Consider the following 21,757-nt stretch of genomic DNA (forward strand, 5'->3'; position numbering starts at 1 on the left):
CTCATATAATAATCACATTTTATTAGTATACTATAGTTTATATCAATCTTAGTATTAAGGAAATCTAATTGGTTCATCATACAGAAAAAGCAGGGGAAAACAACATGGGATTGATGAGCCACTAAACTAAGAAAAGGCAAGGCATCTTTAAGATAGTGATGTTAGGTGAAGATTAAAAGGTGTCAATTATTTATGGTCAGAAATACCCATGTCCGACATGAGTACATGTCCAAGTGTCTGACTCGGCTATTTTGTTAAAATTCTATGATTTTGAAGTAAAATGAAGTGTCCAAGTGTCATACTAATGTCCGACTATTGAGAGTCCAACACGGATACTTTAAGTAAAATAAAGAGTCCAAGTAACATAGGTCAAAACTAGATAATTTTGAGTTCATTTGATGTTTTTACAGATTCACTGTTTACAAGACTATCAAAACATTATCATTCAAAAAGCCTCAACTTTGATGGTCATTCTTTTACAGTAATTTTTTTTTTCCTCCACTAATTTCTTGAAGCTAGACAGAATATAGAGTGCACTTGTTAAAAAAAAATGAGGTTAACTAAAGCTCATTTCTTCTTCCATTCAATATAATTTTTCAAAACCAGACTAAACAAACAAAAGGAGCATATAAATCATATGATAAACTATATTATGAATTCTCAGAGCAGTCCACAATTGAAATCAGCCTTCTTCAACAGCAAATTAGCTAAAAATGATGACATTACTTTGTCCCTAAAAAAACTCACCAATTTCCCATCACATGAGAAGCATGCAAATTATTTATGATTTTACTGACTAAATACAGACAGAAAAATAAAATTAAGAGTACTTACTATGAAAGTTGTGCTGTTGGAATCCCTGATGTTGCTGATGTTACAGTGATCCTGAACCATGTCATTTAGCAATCAATTACTTCGAACTCTTTTTGGGAAAAGCTTATATATGGTGCACTTAAGAAAACCAACTGATTATGAAAAGTAATACACATGGATATGTAATTTTGTATGGCATTAAACCCATGCCCCGTTTCAAAGTATAAGGTTGCGTACATCTGACTCCGTACACACACTTAAAAAGAGCAAGACATAGAGTGTTCACCTGGAGAGCCGGCAGTGTTGTGAACGAAGCAAGTCAGCAATACCAAGTGCATCAAGTGCATTCCAAGCATTAGTCCATGTAACAAATGCAGCACCACTAACTCTCAAACTATCAGAGGATTCCAGAACTAAACTCTTCAATCCCAACCTTAAAAAGTTACACTATGTAAATCAAGATGTAATCATAAAAAAAAGGTCTTTCTAAATTATAAAAAGAATAAAAGAATTGAAAATTGTTATTGGAGATGTGGGTATGTTTTACCTGTGAAGAGCTAATGCCAAAGAGAGGCCTGCAATGCCACCTCCAACAATAACAATGTTTTCATTTACATCCATTGTTGTTTCAGAATTCAGAGACCTGTATTTTCTTGTTTTCTGAACACCTCATTATATAGCACGCCTTCAGACAGCAGCTGATCATTTATTATAATATTATGGATAAATTTTACGACCAGACAATTAGACAAAGACAAAGACAAAGGATTTGAGAGACAGGTGATCTCATTGCTGATGTCACATTTCTTTATGTCTACAGCGTAGTTACGGTCTGATTAGTTGATGGGGTGGCAAGGCGTAGATATTAGGGTGTATCGGTTTCATCCCCATCCATTAAAATGTACGGTGTATCGATTATTGAATACAAGTACTTCGTATTAAACAAAACAACCTCTGAGACGTATTATATTGCATGTAAATTAGGTACTCTTAGATGTACTACAACCTCCATTAATTATTATCAGCAACTTTAAATATGTAATACCCTTTGATATGCTTTCAGACTGTCGGTTTACTTAGTTTATAGAACAGCCTTGAGGAAAGTAAATCAGGGGATGTTAAAAGCCAATTACCTTATCCAACAAACAATTCAGCTCGTGAAAAATACTTCACTAGTTAAAACCAATCCAATTTTTTGTATACCCATATGTACTATGATAGTCTGTATTTCATAAGGAGTATATGATGTACGACCGAGCAAAACTATATATATATATGACTAATGTGGCTGATTTGTGGGAAGGTATTAAGCGTAAACAGGTAGTATCATATACGAAGTAACACATTGCATGTTTTTGAGACCTAAAAGGCAGTAATTCAAAATTTAAGGATAACACAGACTTGGTTACAAGTATTAGAATTCTACAAAAATGCTTAATCAAATTTTTTGAAAAACAATAATCGACAACATTTTTATAACAATCCAACCCTATCAATCTAATATCACTGCATTTTGGGAATAAATAAGTACTCCTGCAGGACCTGCACTTGCTATGATACCCAATAGGCCAACCAGCCAAAGATTACCTAAAAAAGGGAAAATGATCCTAAAAATCCCCAGGCCTTCTCTCTGTACCCGTATACAACTTCAATCATCTTCCAAAGCTGCAAGTCCACGACAAAATTTCTCATCTGCTCTCTGGAAATTTAGCCTCATAATCTTGAGGTAGCTGCATCAAGAACACCACTCAACGCTTCAGCATTGGATTCCATGAATTAACACCTTACACCTAGAACAAGATCAAAGGATAACAAAAACACTTACCATGTATGTTGCACTTATCATCTTCCCCGCAAACCATCTGCCATGTAGTGCACGTTGTGCATTCATTGCTGATTGGGTGTTGTCAAATTTCAAGTATACAAATCCTTCAGTGTTCCTGAATCCCAAAAAAATTAACAAAGTGAGAAAGAATAAAGATGAGTTCAAAATGCTTAATCCGCTCAAAATACTTGCAAGAAGCCATTGTTCTGAACATATAGATGCCGATTATGGATTGCAAACAGACAATGCCTAAGACAAAAGGCAAAAACAAAACAAAAAAAATGTGCAAAGACTGCCACTTTTAAGGCATTTTGAAAGCACCATCAGAACTCACATTCACATAATAAATAAATTCTGTGATTGGCAAAGGTTATAAACAATCAATCCGTAATTTAGGACCTTTTACAGCGCCAGCTATATTTCATGCCAAGTATCGATACAGCATATAGGCAATGACATTATCCAGTACTCCAGTAGAGACACAGAACCAAAACTGTAAGACATTAGACATGCTCAAAAAGCTTTAAGTTCATACTTGTCTACAAAGATGTGCTTCAGTGGCCCAAATTTCTCACATTCATCCTGCACATCGTCCTTTATATCAAGATCAAAATCAGGTTCAGTCTGAAAGAAAGAAAGCAAAATATCAGCAACAAAAATATTAGCATTCCAAGAAACCTGTTATGAAGTTGCTACAAACCTCTAGCTTTGGATCAAACATATTTTTCAACAATAGACATTCACTGGGGACACCTATAGTGTCTGCCATTGAAAGAGTGCTTAGTGGAGCAGAAAGACCAGCACCAGGCAATCCTCCAAGAGGTGCTACAGAAGGCTGTGTGAGAGGAGAAACTCCAGGAGCAACCCCGGGCATTGGTGCAGTAGCCATAGAAAGAGCTCCGGTATTAACAGCTGAAGAGGCAAGTGAACCACCAACACTGCAGCACAGAAACATCGTTCAGAAGACTATTATTTGGACAGTGAATTCTGACACCTAATTCCCTCAACATTGACGAATAAACATACCACCAACTCAAATTGCCACGTGTATAATAAAGCTTAAAATTACTAGAGTTATTAAAAACTGGACTTTGAGCCAATTATATTGAAAGATACTAACCCAGTAGAATTGCCACTGCGATCCAACTTTTGCATGAGAAGCGCTCGAGAACTTGCATTTAAAGCCTATGGAAAGAGCAAGAAAACCAAATAATTAATGCTTGGTTCTAATTTCAAAATAAGGTGAACAGATAAACATATTTTGACTGTATACACACCCATTTCATACAAACAAATACATAAATGATTGGTAAGCTAATATGGTTGGCATAACGTAACTAGATTAGGGGGGAGAGAACAAAGAATAAGAAATCAGAAGACTACTTAGCCCTATAGAGGGAGCTTATAGCTTTAAAAGTATGAAGATTTAACTTTTTCAGGGCCTCGGATTTATTAGTTATTATGTCAAATTGCAGTTTGTTTTCATCTTTTTTTTTTTTTTCCTTTTCTTTTTTGTCTTTTGAGAAGGGCGGGGTGAGATTAAGTGTATAAAATTAAACAACCATACGCAGTTAAGTGATCCAACGGCTAAACACTAAAAAGTTGAACGCTAAATGCATATCAATTCAAGCTAACACAAAACAGGTCCAACAACTACTGCATATTACTGTACACCATATGCCTAGATTACCTAGTACCCTTTCATTAACAAAAAAGAACTTTCGTTCGCCCAACTCTGTTTCATTAGCAATAGGCTATTAGGCATGCAACAATCAGCTCCTCTCACTTCTAACACCCCCTTGGCTCTCTCATCATTATTCCTCTAGAGTGCAGAAACAAGCTCCACTAACATCAAACAAAGTAGCGAAGATAGTAGATTACAGCAGTGGGAAGAAATTCATACATCAATGAAAAGTGAACAGTACACAACCAAATATATTCCAGTACTCCAGCCTACCATCCACTCGCTCAAACGGTGACCATAATAGTCAGACTAACAAACAAAACCAGAGAGAGAGAGGGGAGGGGATATGCTGTAAACGCAGACAGAGCAAAAAGAGAGGTCAAGACAACAGCAGTAACAAATTCACTGTAACAAACACAACCAAGAACTAGCTAGATAGATTACTCGCCAGTATTAGCTACACGCATAAACCGCACAGAACAAGTTCAATACATTAAACAAGCATTGAGCCGAACAAAAAACAAAAAAAGAAATTATATTAGCAAAAAAAACCTCTAAGAGACATCCTAAGATTCACATTTTAAAAAACAAAAAAAAAATATTATATTAGCAAAAAAACCAAAAAACAAACAGGAGCCGAACACCAAAAATCCTACTCACCATGCCACCGCCTTCATCATCATCTAAATCACCAGTAGTTGCCCCTGCATCTTGCATTCCAGGTTGATCAGTGACAGCTGAAACCTGAAATAACAGGTAGCAAAATTTAAAAAGTAAATATAGCAGTAATCAAGTAAGTCACTTCATCAAGAAACATAGCATCTGCTTAGCCTAGCATTTAACACTGCTTTCTGATGCAAAGAACAAGAGGCATGGGCAGCCACCCATTTTTGCAGAATTAAAACAGATTCAGAAATCTAGGTCTTTAAATAACACATATAGGCAGAAATATCAGAAAATTTCAAAAACGTTTCTGCTTCTAGTTTCACTTCCCACAAAGGGCATTCTTCAATTTCCAAATCTTCACTCAATAGTCATACATGGCCCAATTCAAACCACCCAAATTAAGGATGTTGGTCAATTTGGCTTGACTTCAAAACTTATACTATCATCAATCTAATAAGGTCAGAAAGAACTCCAAACAATCCAGGAATTTCTATAACAAAACCTCATACAAGTATATCTAACAAAGCATGAGCCAGAAATCCATAAAACTTCATTGCCAGACGAAAAAGCTCCAAACAAGAAACTAAAAATGTGATTTAAGTGGCACAAGTTTCTCTAGACTGAATGAATCTTTCCATATATCTTCCCTTAAAGATGAGAATAACAATGGGATTTTAGTAAGATAAACCAAACACCACAGTCGTCCATTTGTAACTTACGCCACAATTGCAATGCTTTGTAGTCACTCAACACATAAGGCTTAAAACAAGAACAAAAACAACTTAGTATAAATCTCATTACGATGAGGTTTGGGATAGTCCAAATGGACACAATCTTACTGCTAAACAGCCACACTATAAATGAGGCTACTTTTGAAAGACCCGCAAAAACATTATTTAATGTTTGTTTTTAATGATAATAAGCATGTTTCTGCATAAAAATTGGGAAAACATAAAGTAAAACCATTCAACAAACAAGACATAAGATAACATTTTCAACCAGCAGAACTACAGAACAGCTGTCAAGATTACCTTCATAACCCGACCACCAATATCCAGTTGTCCATTCAGAACTTGTGCTGCCTTGGCATCTTCAAGACGTGCAAACTAATACATGAAAACAAACTCAATAAGAATCAACAAAGGACAAGCAGGCCTTTGGCAATATATCACTTCAAGTAGCAAGCAACAAAAGGAGTAATTTGATGCATCAAAATATATGTCATCTTGTAAGAAAGTAACAGGGAAGATAGGGAAAAGGTACTGCAACTGTGATCACTTTCATCATTTGAACAGGAACATAAAATTGTAAAAACGCACATAAAGTACTAGGACATAAATAATGACACCACCATTTGTCTTTTATCTAGCATTTTTAAGCTTTACCATGTCACTGCATTTTACATTCCTTCAAAGCGTCAATATGACGTGTAACACGCCTGAGTCAATCGTTTAATAAATCAAAAAAAGACCAACTTTGCTATAAATAACTAAGACATGCTCACCTGGACAAAAGCAAAACCTTTACAAAGACCTGCTTCATCACGAGGTAACTGCACCAACTCGATAATCCCAAATGATTCAAAAACCTGGCAAAATCCAAAATGTTACGCATCATAAAATAGATAGATGGTCAATAACCAAGAAAACACAAGGTCTGAATTTCAAATCTATAAGAGCAACCAAAAGATACAACACGAACAAAAAACTTGTGACAACTCACAAGTACATTTTAAAAACATAGCACAAAACTGCACCTAAATTGCAAACCCTACCCAACCAAGAATAACCTGGACAAACCCAAGTAAACAATAAAAAACACATATAAGATAATGATGTAAAAAAGCATGCCAAAACAGGAAATTTAGATTCACTGACCACAACTTGATCTGGCTGACCTATTTGAAATGTCTAGTAATTTCTAGCTAGATGGTATTCAGTGTTTCAAATAAGGTGGTAAAATTAGCTACTGTCCAGCTGGCACAACCCAATCACCTAGCTCTCTGGTCGTCTTAATGAGCAAGTTTTACAAAATTGGCATAATAAATCATAAAACCATTATACTATGTCTATGTACAACTTTGTGTCTTCGCAGCTGCATTCTTGCTAAATTTCCTGAATTCAGCTTAAGCTCCCAAACTTCCCGTTCAATCACAAACAGTTATACCATCTTTATTTCTCGTTACTCTTCATTACTACAGCAACTACTGTCAATCAACTATCTCCGAAAATTTCAGAAATTTAGAAAACAAGTGAATATATACTCATGGAATAGCTTTCAAATTACAGTGTATACTCAGTTTATTACATCGTTAAATGAGTGGTATCTTTCTTGTAGACAGAGCATTAGAAGAGACCAAATATTACACCAAAGAACAAGTGACAAATCAAATAAAGTATGGATCCAGACCCACACCCTTGCAAATTTGCAATAACATGAACAACCACAAAATACTGAAAAGGAAATGGGATTTATTACCACACGAAGTTGTTCTTCCGTAATGTTAGGAACCAAATTTCCAACATATAACCTCCGTGCTGCCCCTGAAACAGTAAGACCTGCTGCTGTAGTAGATGTAGACTGGACCAGATTTTTCTCAGCTTCAGAGGGTTTAACCATGACCGGTTGACCACGGATAAGTTGCCCAGAGAGTGCTATAGCCATGGGAACTGACATTACATCGTAGAACTCTATATAGCTGCAAATATGAAATTAACTGTTCATTGCCTTGTGCACCTTCCCACTCCAAACAAGCAGAATAATACAGAAATATACACTCACGGACATATCATATTTGAACTAAATATACCTGCACAACTAAGTAACTGCCACATCGTTTTTAAGCTGCAAACAATTGTGCTGTGCTTTTATTTAGTTAATGGGAGATTCATAGACTATTTTAATTTAGCAGGTACATCATTTTTCAACAGCAAAAACATACTTCTACAAAATTTGAACAGAAGGAATATTATATACCTCAAGATCACAGCAGTTAAAAAAATGAACCAATAGCACAGAGATGTTCCTAAAGTAGAGAATTGATGCACTAGCAGCAAAAAGATAATGAAGCACTCCTTCTCACCCTTCATATTATAAACAGCATACACAACCAAACGTGATTTCCAGTAATTCAGCTTACAAAACTGCAGATTGTCCTTTCAGAGTATTCTCAGTAAAAACCAAGTTTCAACAACTAATTGATAGATTGATTGAAGGATACAAATCTAGAATATCCAAGTAATGAAACATCAAATAAAGTAATACCAATGAGGCAATGAGTGTTCCACAAAGATCCATAATTTCAAGTTATACAGTAAGTATAATTAAAGAGCTTACCCAACTCCCTTGGAACGTCTAGAATTACGGTCCATAATGAGCCGTACATCTCGAACCTACAAATCAACAACAGAGCTCACAAATTAGTGTGATATTGGGAAGAAATACTTATTTAAAAATATCCAGAAAGAATCTCATGAAAAATATAGCACTTAATAGATTTCTCACCTTTCCAGCTCTAGAGAAAAATTCAAAAATGTCCCTTTCATCTGCCCTTAGAGGGAGCTGCCATAATCAGACAGAAGTTTCAGCAAATAAATTTTTGGGAATATACGACTTGAAGAATGAAAAGTAAAGACAGACAGATAACATGAACAGAAACACACCTGATAAGCAAAGACTGTTCTCTGATCCCGCTCAGGATCAGCCTCTGGTTCTGTTGTGTCGTCCTTCTTTTCCTTGTGACGTCTGCAGTAAAATAAAATAAAAGAAAATCCAATAACTTAATACAAGGATAGTGAGATGAGAAAAGGCAGAAACAGAGACAACCACTTCATTGGGTAGAAACCTATGAAGAAAAAGTCAAGTCCTAATCCAATTCATCATATTAACATAATTCATCAGACCAGCATGGATGTTTAAAACTATTATAGCAATTAAGAGATCTTGAAATAGCAGCAATCTGCTCCACTACTCGCATTAAAGTCGAACCAAGCCCTGCAGCGAACTGCAGCAAGTTACTAAAAGAGAACAAAATTTTACAAATAATTAAACTATGAATATCACAGGAGTAGAAGATGATCTGACAAACCTTTTGAAACATAATAATAGGAACATCATCAGCGCAGGAAAATTTCAAATAAATTGACAAAGAACAAGGCATGCAGTTTTTTTTTCATGAAGTATTATATTCAGGGAGTATGAGAGGGCTGAGAGGCTATCGGCATTGTATTAAGTGTAACTATATATGTAAATATTTCCTCAGACAATCCAAACAAGCACCATTCAATCTGCTAATTAGCCTAAGTGAAATCACTTACTAAGGAGCAGAGCCAACATCATACATAGAGGGTGAAAAATAGAAGCTCCAAGCAATACATTTATTGAGCAGATTAAATGGTGCCGGTGGTAGAACAGACACATATAGCCATCCAACCAGAAAATAAGGTGAGACCTATCATGAAAGAAGTCCAGGAAATAACTTGCTAGAAACAGCAATGCGAATTTCAAGTCTCACAGTGGAAAGACTCATAAAGCACCGACTGTATCTCTGAGCTACTTAAATGGGATAAAGATTTTAGGAGAGCCTCAAAATTAGAAAACAGCATGCAATCAATACCCTAAGGATAGTCGCTAAACATTTTGTTAGAGAATAATAGTCCTGCAAAATTATTTTGGCCAGCCTTGTTAGCCAAGTGAACACAGCTGATCCCAGAGGAATCAGAAGATGAAATGCTTCTCCTAAGCAAAGCCCATCACTCCCTTAACAGCATGTCTGCAACACAATAAATGAAATTAAGCACTGTGCTGAGAGGTGGAGGATAAGAAAAATTCTTAACAAAACATCATCCTAATTAGCCTCCAATACTGAAACCCAACAGCAAGACTTCTCTCAAAATCCCGGGGAGTTTAGGAAGAACATTAAAACCCATAGCTTGATTTCCAGAGCCTGGCTCATTTGCCAGAATGACCATCTGAAGATTGATCTAGCATATCTGCGAGTTCCCAGAATCTAGCTTTCAATACTTGGAATATTTTTACCATCAAAAGGACAAAAAAGAACACAAGTCATTACAAAAAGTCCATTCATAGGTATATTCACATAAACATTGATGCGGCACTTTTTGACTTTTTCAGAATTAACCAAAAACAGAGAGAGAGAGAGAGAGAGAGAGAGAGAGAGAGAGAGAGAGAGAGAGAGAGAGTTATTCAGCTATGCACCAATTACAAGAAAAACAAAAGAATCCTCGCCAAATGACATAGTTAATAAAAATAAGTGGTTGCTAGAAATATGTAACAAACTCCAAATTGGTTCACCAACAGATGAGTTTACACCTTTACAGATGGGTAAACAAAATATTAAACAGCATCATTAGCTGCATACATCAATACAAAAAGGAAATAAAAACATTGCACTGATGCCTGACATAACAAACAACCAGCTATATTTGAGACTGATTTAACAGCTTGCTATGACACATTGAAGTGTTAGCAAGAAATCCATTATTCTAAAGAAATAATAAGTTTGATGAATTATTATTGGTGGAAATTAAGCAGAATTAGTCAGTATCCATTACAAACTGGAAAAAGCACATACATATGTCAAATCAAATATTAAAGTCCACCTCTGAAAGAAAGAAAATAAAATAACAGGATATATATAGAGAGAGGTTTTAAAACAACATTACCTGCTTTCTTTGTCACGGATATCTCTGTCATGACTTCTTTCTCTTTCTTTTTCCCGGCTCTTCTCAACAATCTCTCTGTCCCGGCTTTTCTCTCTGTCCCGGCTTTTCTCTCTGTATTCCTTATCCCTAGTTCTCTCCCCATCCTCCCGATGTCTAACTGAATGACTCCTGCTACGTCGATCACGTTCATCTCTGTCCCTCTCACCCTCCTTCTCACGATCACGTTCCTTTTTACCAGAATCACGGTCTCTTTCGCGTTCTCTTTCCCTATCCCTATCTCGGTCACGGTCCCTCCCATTTCTCTCTTCTCTATCTCTATCCTTATCCCTATCTCCCCTGCTACTTCTACGCCTATCCCCATCCTTCTCACTCCTTTCTCTTTCCTTAGATCGTGATCGATGCCTGGATGAACGCTTCTCCCTATTCCGGTCTGGGTCTTGATCACGATCACGCTCACGTGCATCATCCCCAGATCTAGAGCGCTTAGATTTGCGATCTTCATCCTCATTGTCCTCACCCCTACGCCGAGAACTCCGGCTACGTTCCTTCTCCCCAGATTTTACTAGGTCATCCCCCCCATTGGTAGCTTCTTTCGATTTCGGTGGCTCGGGATTTTCTACCGTCTTCTCTAAATAATCATACTCATCAAAATCCATAATGCTCACCCTTCAAATCACTGCACCAAGACATTGTTCAGCAAGAGACAAACATATACTTTATAAGTACACAAAAGGATTAAACTCAACAACAACAAAATCGACCAAGCAATACAAATTATTCCTAATGGTATAGCACGAATACTCAAATGACGTAAAACCGAGTGCAAATCGAAAAATCAGGAAATGACAACTACAAGTTCCAAAAATTCACAGTAATTCCTCTCATAAATGGTAAGTTGCCATAAACAAACAATAAACACCAAGTTTATAGTCAAAATTTAAAAACCATAAAGCGGTAACTCACAGCTGAGTAAACCCTAGAAAACCTAATTCCTAACCAAGTATCAAAAACTTCAGAAATTTCCCCAAATTAACATCTTAAGACCGTAAATCCAACGAACTCATCAACGAAAACAGATTTTCAGAAAATTAAAACCAAATAACAAGAACAAAAAGTAGAAATTCAACATACAAAATGGAAACCCTAAGTAAAATTTAATTCATTGAAGTGAGACATATTAGGTAAGCATTACAACGGAAGAATTCAATTGAAACGGAAATTGAAGAAATGTAATGCACAAATTAATCGAATCCAGAAAATGGAGGGAATAATAATGAAGATTACCTGAGAAAATGGTGGAGAAGAGCAAGGAGATAACGAAGCAGAGGAGAGAGAGTGGTGTTTGTTTATGTTTGAAGAGGGAGAAAAAGAACGAACGAACGAAAGAAACAACGAGAGCTGCTACTTCTACTTGTTGGGATTTTTAAGAGATTTTTTTTCGGGGGCGCCTAATTTTTTATGTCTATTCTTTGGCTTGTTTTTGACAACTTGGAAGACAAATTGTATCCGGATAATATCGTTTTAGGGCAAGTCGTATGCGATGTATCACGTCTTTCTCTGTCACAATTTTTTATGTACAATTGGTTATACCTAGTCTATTAAAACGTGACATTAAAACTAGAAGAATGTTTAATGGACGAAGGCTGGAGGGGGTGATGTGTTGATGTGGGCATGTGGCTCTTGTAGCTTGTGGTACTTCTTCATTACGAATTCGCAAATAACAATCGAATTGGAGAGTTGGAGGGTTAGAGTTACTTCTTCATTACGAATTCGCAAATAACGATTGAATTGGAGAGTTGGAGGGTTAGAGTTTGTACGTATAATATATAAATTAAGCAATATGCCCTAATATGTTAAGGAAATCATTGAATTGGAGTGTTCTAGGGTTTCGGTGTGCACAATTTTTTAAAAAATAAAAAAATTAAGCAAAATGTGTTAATATGTAAGGGTATTTTTGAGACATCTCGTCATTTGATACAAAACCTTATAGCAACAATTTGTTGAGTGTTACCATGATAGCATATGAAAATGAGGAATGGTAAACCTATTTTCACTGTATATTCCCAAATGTATAATTCATACTAGGGTAGAAACAGTTAACCCAACACAACTCACACTAGAGCCTAACCAAAAATTGGTGACCAACAACAAATATAATTCATACTAGTAACTACCACCACTTCTAAAAAAGTAAATTAACATGAACAAATTACGAAACTGTGCAGAGAAAATACAAAAATTCCTACAGCAGTATTGTGCTTATACAATACTAGTATTAGTCGAAAAAATTACCCAACTCAACAAGGGTTTATTACATGGAAAAATTTAAAACAAAAATATGAATTTTATGATCCCAACTTAATCCAAATTGGAATGAATAATTCTACTCCGTATTGGTTGTTTCTTGCAACTGGTGAATTACTCCCTGACACAGAACGGAGCTCTATTTACTAAATATTCCCCATTTCTTATCAGTAGACTCTGATTTCTGAGGTCCATCAGATCTTGGTATAGGTGGCTTCAAACCACCAGGAGCAGAATTTCTAGTAACGTCTGAAGGGCCAGCAATATTGGGGTTAGCATCTCCCGTTGTACTGCTAAACTTACCAAAACCTATTGACTGGGATCTAGGGCTGCCAGTATTACTAGGTGGCTGCTGGTGTCCAATGCTGCCCGATGAGTTACTATTAGGTTGACTTGATCGATTATGAACTTCACCCCTAGGCTGAGTCACATCTGGAGGAAGATGGAAATTTGTGGGTTGAGAACCTTCAAGTCCACCTTGTCTGGGGCTTTTAGGTGCATCTACCTTTGTACTGCTAAATGTACCAAATCCTGTTGATTGTGATCTAGAACTACCAGTACTAATAGGTGGCTGTGGGTGTCCCATGGAGCTCGATGAGTTACTATTAGGCTGACTTGATTGACTTTGAAACTCGCTCCTTGGCTGAGGAATATCATCTGGAGGAAGACGGAAATTCATAGATGGAGAACCTTCAACTCCACCTTGTCTGGGACCTCTAGGTGGAAGAGCACTAGGGTGAGGATGAGGGTGAGATTGGCGCTGAGTTTCACTATTACGGAATGTCGTAGGATTCCTCACAGCTGAAGAACTCTTTGCTGCGCTTCCGGCGTACCTATTTTCAATTTCTTGTGCGACTGGCCTTACATTTGGACCAGTAAAGTTGGGCACTCCAGGAGGAGCGAATCCTGCAGCATTATTATTGGATGTAGCAGCTGCTGCTTTGCCATCAAACCTGATTTGCTTCTCCTGAATGCTGGTAGTACCTCTCACATTATGGCTGAGATCAAACATTTCAGCAAAATTTTGGTCTGCACTAGAAACTGAAGTAGCTGGCCATGCAGGCTGTTCTTGACATTGCAAGGGTGCTTCTACATCATTATCCACATTGTCCATATCAGATTCTTCACAGGATGATGCTTCTCCCAAATCAGCAGGACTGTCACTGCAAGTAGCAGCAGCATTATGGATCTCTGGACTGGCAGCAGTTTTGTCCTTGGAACTGTCGGAAGACTTCTTGCCCCTTTTCTTTGACACACCAAATTTGACATGCCTAACTATTAAATATGCTGGTCTTTTTTCTTCAACAAACGCATCATCTTCAATCTACATCATTTCAGAAGGCATAAGAACAGGAGAACAAGAACAGGTGTAAACCAGAGCTCTGAAAAGTGGTAAAATACAGAATACAAGGTCTCTACCAAAGCAGAAATTTGAGAAAGAATTCCACTTAAATCTTGGTCTTCAGTACCAGTAGCCATGCACTGATTGGGATCAAAGAAATATAACCAATTAGTGACAGTGAAATAAAGCCAAGGTTTGCACAAATAGAAAATAGCAGGAAAATAATTGATCAAAAATCAATAATGCAAAGCCAAGCACTTCACATTCATGCAGTAATATTATAAGTATATTTCAAGTTTCAACTAATCATGAGTGTTTCAGCACGCTATGGTAACCTTCAACATATTGATGTGCCATCACATTGGAATCAAAAGCTTCCTGTTTATGCAAAGTTCTGGGTTCAACTATGCCTTTTTCTTAGCAAGCTAGACTCTAGTTTGGTTTTATGTATCTTATTCCAAATTTCCGCAAGAATTACCTTTACTCGGTATCCACGTTCCATCAATCTCCTAATTGTGTCTGCTTTCATCTTAACATCCTTCGATTCCTGGAGCAAGGAAATCAAGAAGCTGATTACAAATAACAAATCTATCAGAACATAACAGTCAACCTTCAGCATTGCACATTGCTCAAAAAAAAATTGCAGATAAATTGTGACAAGAATCTTAAGAGGAAAAAAATGTTTAACTACTAAACACAACAAACAAGTCTAAATCTAAACAAAGCCACTTTTACCGCATACAGAAATATTAGATACTACATTCGTGAAAATTATGATAGACAGATTTCAGATAAGTTGTTACATTCACAGCAATTGTAGGTGGTGTGCTTTAGCATAAAGCAATCTTCTTGATTGCAAAAACTTACAGACTTCGCAGAAACACGGATTTCTTTGCAACCTCCTCTCTTAAGACTGCCAGCAGACTGCAGAAGAAAAGCACGCACATTCAAATATTATAACACTGGTTGCTAGAAAAAATATTAATTGAACAAGGTCCAAAACAATATACAGCACCAGAGTTTCTTATAATAAAGAAGAGGAATTAAACAATTAAGATAAATTTATTTAAAACGAAGAATCGGGGGAGGGGGGGTTAAGGGACACCACCTTCAACAAGAATCTCCTACCTTTATCTTAGCACGCTCTTTTTCTCTAACTTGTTTCTTGTACCGTTCCCGGTTATAGTCCATGATTTTGCAAACAGGAGGCTTTGCTACTCGGTCAACCTGTGAACTCACAAACATATCAGACCTTTATAACACCAGCAATATCAGAATATTGAAACATGAACCAACCAAGTTGATAAAAATAGAATAAATAAAATAAAATATTACTAAACTTCCCAAATAAAAATAAATATATATATAAAACCCCATTAAGGTCTATAATGATTAATAATTAATGATTAAATCTCAGTAAGACTAAATCAAGGTCTTCAATCAATCAATCAAAGCTTAATCCCATAAGTGGGGTCAGCTAAATGAACCAAAAGTGATTATTCCGTGTAGTCATCGACAAAAATCTTCCTCCACCATCCCTTACGATCCAATGTCTCATCCTCATGCAAATCCATATATTTCATATCCTTACTAACTCCTTCCAACCAAGTCAGAAAAAAAGGTGATGGTGAAAACTGGGAGCTTGCAGACAAGTGAAGATTGGAACTTTCAATGCTCTTCCAGCATCATCGTGGGGAACAATGTCATTTAATGCTGATTTTCCATGATACTAGAAGGCACAATGACCCAAGAATGCAAACATACAGAACTGGACAGAAATTGTCAAATAAGGAGCTGGATGGCTTAGATAGGAACTCGAGGAAGCTTTTCATCAAAGAGATGTGCACACTGTACATTAAGCAATGATTGTTCAGCTAAAAACGAAAGATGTTTGGTGGTTGTAACTCTTGCAAGGATGATACTGAAGCTCTTTTCTAATTGCTTGAGCAAGGTGGGAGTGAGGGTGGAGGTGGGGGTAGTAATTGAATGGTAAGCAATAACCAGAGGTAATCAGATGGTAAGTAATCAGCAGGCAATGCAAGGTATACGGAAGCTTGGAGACAAACAATCAAAGGCCGGGTACATCATTATCCACAAATTAATGTACCAATTTGCCGCCAACTAGATTATTCGAAAACTTACACCCAGAGACAAGTTGCAAAATAATAGGCCATTAAACCAACATCTTATAAATTATCAAGGATCAGGGGGGGCAGAGTGCTTCTCGTATGGAAGGTGTGCATTAGTGTGACTTCAAAGTGTTTGGGTGTGCATTAGCAAGAGAAACACATGAGAATAGAGCGAAGAAAAGAAGAATGACATTGATAAGGTTTACCTATGGTCTAAACATGTATAAAGATACAAAAACTCTAAGTCAATCTTTAAACTACAGTTTAACCATATAATTGAAGTGAACTAAGCTTTTATCAGCCACCAAACAAGCATAGAGACAGCCGCCAGACCATGCAGTTCTAAATTCTGGTCAATAAAATTCTAGTGTCCAATCACCTTAGTATTAAGCAAGAACAACAAGGGCTAGATACTTCAAGGGAATCTATTTATCACTTACAGTCCTGCAAGGCTGCAAGGTGCCGAGGATGGATCATCACATGTCAACACAGTAACTTAGCCACGGAAATGAGAGATAAAGAGAGAAAAAATGGTTCTTAGCTAAATGATACCTGAAAGACAGGAAGGATCAACGATGTAGACTGATCAACAGTTTAACACTGGATCCAAGAGAGACAATAATGCAGAGTCTATAAGGTAAGTGGGACCTTTGGGTGATGATCATGATAAGGGGGAAAAACCCTATCTTTTTCACTTTGGGAGATACAAAAGAACTTTTGGAGGCCACGACCACTTTAATATCATTACAACAATTTGAACAGCTAATGGCTTTCATCTCCGGATATATTAGTGCTCTTATGATGATGAAGCTAAAGCTAAGTATGTAAATTTTGAAGCATGAATTTGCATTTAGGTAGCAAATTTCTTTCAACTTTCAAGTCATAACATAAACAGGAAAAGTTAATTAAACAAATTTATAAAAATTAAAAAATTTATAATTAAAAAAAAAAGGGGGGGGGGGGGGGGGGGGGGGGGGGGGGGGGCCCACTGAAAACATATAGGTAGTCAACAATGCATGCCACAAAACATGTTATAGACTTTGTTAGAGCTTAAAATTCATATAACTTCTCCCTCATAATTTTGTAGAAGCAATACTAAGAATATTTACCTCAACTAGATCAAGCTTCAGACTTTTTGCACGCTTCAGAGCTTCCTGTCTTGAGATGATATTATGTCCTGCAAGCATGCACAAGAAATCTCAACCACCAAACCCCCTTTGGATTACTTTCTGTGTTTCCTTCAAAAAAATTCTAATTTCACTCTCCTCACCCAATAACATGACAATGTTTAAGGTAAATTCTTTTTGTGCTTTCACGACAGATGAAGGCAATAGGTGACCAATAGTCCAATATCAGTTATCACATACGAATTACGTGCAATACAAAGATGTTAGGAGCTTAGGGCAATATGCGAACAAGAGTAATTGGAAAGAATACAAGCATGCTACTATGTATCAGAAAAGCAACAATCATTCTACATGAGTTAACATCAAACATTATTTTTTGGGACAACATCAGCAAAAACTTCCTTCCATAGCATCGACATAAATACAATATCACTCACATACGAAACATGACAATCCTTACGAAACCCTCAAAGATTAAATATCAGCACACTTATACAGTTATACAATGTAGAAAGCAGTCCAGTATAATTCAATTGACCAAAATCTTCAAAATCTAATCAAACAAACAATGCACAATACAATTTTGATTCAGTCTTACAATCTTAACAATAATTAAGTACCCAAATCATCATACCTTCATCAGTAACAATTCTTAAAATATCCGCTTTAATCTCTTCATTAAGCCGCGGTCGACTGGGAGTAGTCACTTCCTCCTTCTTCTTAATCTAACAACATACAAATTCAACAACAATTAATTAATTTCACAATAAACCCAAATCCTCAGAGAGAATACTGAAAATTTTTCCAGAAAACTAACCGAAATTGAATCACGAAATTAACCTGAACTGGGGCCGCATAGAATCGAACCCTAGAATTAAATAACTCAACCCGCCGTTGAAAATTAGGGCTAATTTTCGAGGAATTTGATAGAAAATAATAATCCGATAATCTTAGCGAAGCTGCTGTTTGATTGACGAACTGAGGTGTAGAAATCTGGAAATGATATCTTCTGAATTGGTGGATGAATTTGTTCAACTTCATCTCTTTGATTCGACAGAAAATCGCCGACATTTTCGATTAATTTTCAGCTAAATGATCGAAAAATGGGGCAATTTTAGAAGATAATTTGCGGCATTAAAATATGTTCCTGAGTTCGCAGCTTATTGGGGCAAGGTTTAAGAATTGGCAGTGAAAAAAAGTTGTATAAGACAAGAAACTAGAAAGAAGTGAAGCTCTAATTTAGAAGTGTGGGGTGTGAATTTTGGCATGTAAATTGTTAACATGATGGAAAGATGTAATTGATTTGTTAAAGGGGCGAGCTTAATCTATACTAATCTATTAAAAAACGTTACTAAGCACATCTAAGAGGATTCGAACACCCAACCTTTTATGAGAAATATAGTTACTTAACCATATAAGCTAATTATAAGCTATGTTATAAACTTGAAAATAAATGTATATAATTGATAATCACAAGGTCTAATTAAAGTAGCTACCGGTGCAACGCCTGGGCTACACACTAGTTTTTCATAATATATCAACATATGGCGTATTTCAATTGACAATTTCGTTATTATTTATATTGGGAAACTATTTTATACATGTTTTTATTGTTTACACTTGTTTACTGTGATTTCAAGTGAGAGAAGTATTTTGTTACTTGACAATGTGCAACAGTGCAAAAAAGTAGTCATTAATGTTGTTAGCTTCAGTCACCATTTGTAGAACTAAACTAGTGTGTAGCCTGGGCGTTGCATAGGGTTGTTCGGGCTACCACTTTGATTAAATTGTTTATTTATAAAATATATTGTCATCGATTATGTATGTGTATGCATAAATGTTACACATAATGTTACTAATTAACAAAGAGTATAGAAAGACAATTTCAACACTCTATTGTTTGAGAAATGTTGTTTTTATTCCTCTTAATTTATTTTTCAAACTGTTTATCACGTTCTTCCTTTTAATTAGCGTGTGTCATTTATAGTTATATTTATTTGCATAGATGGCATGAATTGTTATGGACTAAGATGGTAAGAAATTAGATCTTGATTCCTCGAGGTCTAGTGTTCGAAACCCATCAAATGCTTATCAAAGGAGCTCGAGCTTTCATCATCACCCATCCCTCGATCACCGACACCACCAATTCCAAAAACCCTAAGACAAAATAGAGAAAAAAAATAGATATGATTAACCCCTAAAGGTGAAGTGTAATGTTCCTCCATTAAAGTAGCCCTTAAGCTTATGAAACTCCACTGAAAATGCTATTCGAATTCACGGTGTTATCCACGAAAAATATAGACCTTTAGTTGCATGAATTTCAACTACCGTGCTCGGAAAACACCACCAACAACTACCTAATGTTACAAACACCAACGACCTTGTATATCTATGATTCCATAAATATAAGTTTAATAAAGGATGATAATAGGAGGAAGAACGAAGAGGAGAGGAGCGTCAAAAAAGATTCTACAAAGGTTGGAGTAACTGGGACTAACTGTGACTTAAAGAAAGTTACTTTACTAACATCGTTAACAAAACTCCATTAACCCATCTATTACATGTGACATCACATACAGACGATTTTAATTACCCCCAACTACTAGCCTGAAAATTCAAAATTACCCTTAGTATTATTTTATTTTTTTTACTTTTTTTTCCAATTTGTCTCTCTCTTATTCTAAAAAAAATTGTATTGTCCCCGTTTAAATACACGCAAACCTAATAATCCAAAGTTTATCAGATTTTGACTAATTTGGATTTGAGCCAAATCATGTTTTAATTGGGAGGAAAGTTTTCCCAACAAGTATTGTTGTGTTCATAAGTCTCAAATTCAAGACCTTGATTTAGAAAATATCTCTTACCAGTAGATCTAAGCACTTATAGTAAGACTATAAGAGAATTCTCTTCATATAATATTATTTCCATTGTCCCTTTACTTTTTCTAATAAAAAGTATTCATCTCTTTCCCCCCACTCCACCATTTGCAACGAATCTTTTTTTTTTTTATTTTTAGAAAGTACAATGAACTAAGGGTCTGTTCTCATACGTTGAAATTCAGTTCAGTTCAGCTCCTAATTTCCTTCTCTTGTAAAGTATTCATTTCAATTTAGTTCAGTTCAGCTCAGCTCAATTCAGTTCAGTTGAGTTCAGTCAATGAGAACAGACCCTAACTAGGTTGTATTTCGTATCATTTTTAGTTGTATTTCTTATCATTTATCATTAGCCTAATATAATCTTTTCTTTTTATTTTTGTGTGTTTGGAATAAAATAGTTCAGATAGTGTATTAAATTTTTATCTAACTTACTGCCTCGTATTATTTGCAAAAAGGAGACCTTTTTCCTTTATACTTTATGTCAAATCGTTGCAAATTATATGAAACAGAATAGTATTATTATTATTAGTATTTTAAATTTTATCTTATTTTACTTAATTATTTGCTCTTATTTCCTATCTTATTGAACTTATGGAAAAGAGTCTGTCCCCATTTATAATAGTCTTAACAGAAATTAAGAAAGTTTGTTAATAACATGGCATAGTTGTAAATAGTTGGCTTTCTTTTCTAAGAAGTAATGTGTTAGTGGTGGAATGCTGATGTGGACACCGTTTTGTGTCAATTGTGTAGGACAACTTGTAACGGTTCTCTAATTCACGAAAACCTGGACGCCGTCTGCTGTTATGTAATTCTCCTCTTCCATTCTCGCGTATGATGTCCTTAAAATCCTTGTTAACAGTATTAGGTGATACAATCAAACCCTAATTGTTTGAAATCGAAGAAAGAGGAGGTGATTTGGTGTACATCGCAGCTTGGAGAGACATGAACTTAATTTGGGACCGCCATACATACATAGATCTATGGGTTTTGCGAAATCTGCCGCCGACGGTTCTGATTGAAGGTGGTATTGAGAGAGAAAATTCGTGACTGATTTGTGAGTCGAAATACGGTTCTCGAGGTTATCACTCAGAGGTAACGATGTTAACATTTCTGTTGACATGTCTTCCCTTTCAAACGGGGTACTAAAAATGGGAATCCGCCTTGTACCTTCGATTGGTCGAATTTGCCCCTCATTAAACCACGCAAAATGACCTCCATGCCCTGATATAAACACAATTCGTTACTACCTGATATGAACTTGTATTTTCTCTATAGAATAGCCTTAGTTAACAAGTTTCTTCAAACAA

At 36.0% G+C, this 21,757-nt stretch overlaps 3 protein-coding genes across 3 annotated transcripts; all 3 read right to left on the minus strand.

Moving 5' to 3' along the window:
• Positions 1 to 545: 545 nt before the first annotated feature.
• LOC145559104 (monooxygenase 2-like) lies at positions 546 to 1,470 on the minus strand. Its single transcript, XM_081620518.1, has 3 exons — positions 1,361 to 1,470; positions 1,100 to 1,246; positions 546 to 885 (listed from the first exon to the last, which is right to left on the minus strand). Exons 1-3 carry the CDS (start codon positions 1,432 to 1,434, stop codon positions 834 to 836), a joined length of 273 nt encoding a protein of 90 aa, XP_081476644.1. The 5' UTR covers positions 1,435 to 1,470; the 3' UTR covers positions 546 to 833.
• A 711-nt stretch (positions 1,471 to 2,181) lies between these two features.
• On the minus strand, positions 2,182 to 12,105 carry LOC145559106 (uncharacterized). Its single transcript, XM_081620520.1, has 14 exons — positions 11,957 to 12,105; positions 10,673 to 11,348; positions 8,651 to 8,732; positions 8,493 to 8,549; positions 8,325 to 8,380; positions 7,467 to 7,686; positions 6,493 to 6,576; positions 6,020 to 6,094; positions 4,983 to 5,066; positions 3,759 to 3,823; positions 3,339 to 3,576; positions 3,174 to 3,262; positions 2,639 to 2,753; positions 2,182 to 2,543 (listed from the first exon to the last, which is right to left on the minus strand). The coding sequence occupies exons 2-14, from the start codon at positions 11,326 to 11,328 to the stop codon at positions 2,502 to 2,504; spliced, it is 1,863 nt and encodes a 620-aa protein (XP_081476646.1). The 5' UTR covers positions 11,329 to 11,348; positions 11,957 to 12,105; the 3' UTR covers positions 2,182 to 2,501.
• A 747-nt stretch (positions 12,106 to 12,852) lies between these two features.
• Positions 12,853 to 18,818, minus strand: LOC145560422 (uncharacterized). The gene is made up of 8 exons (XM_081621672.1): positions 18,415 to 18,818; positions 18,209 to 18,299; positions 17,557 to 17,624; positions 15,447 to 15,545; positions 15,186 to 15,242; positions 14,797 to 14,865; positions 14,396 to 14,458; positions 12,853 to 14,300 (listed from the first exon to the last, which is right to left on the minus strand). The coding sequence occupies exons 1-8, from the start codon at positions 18,643 to 18,645 to the stop codon at positions 13,116 to 13,118; spliced, it is 1,863 nt and encodes a 620-aa protein (XP_081477798.1). The 5' UTR covers positions 18,646 to 18,818; the 3' UTR covers positions 12,853 to 13,115.
• Positions 18,819 to 21,757: the final 2,939 nt, after the last annotated feature.

This window comes from Chenopodium album, chromosome 9 (genome assembly GCF_948465745.1).
Source record: "Chenopodium album chromosome 9, dcCheAlbu1.1, whole genome shotgun sequence".
NCBI classification, from domain to species: Eukaryota; Viridiplantae; Streptophyta; class Magnoliopsida; order Caryophyllales; family Amaranthaceae; genus Chenopodium; species Chenopodium album.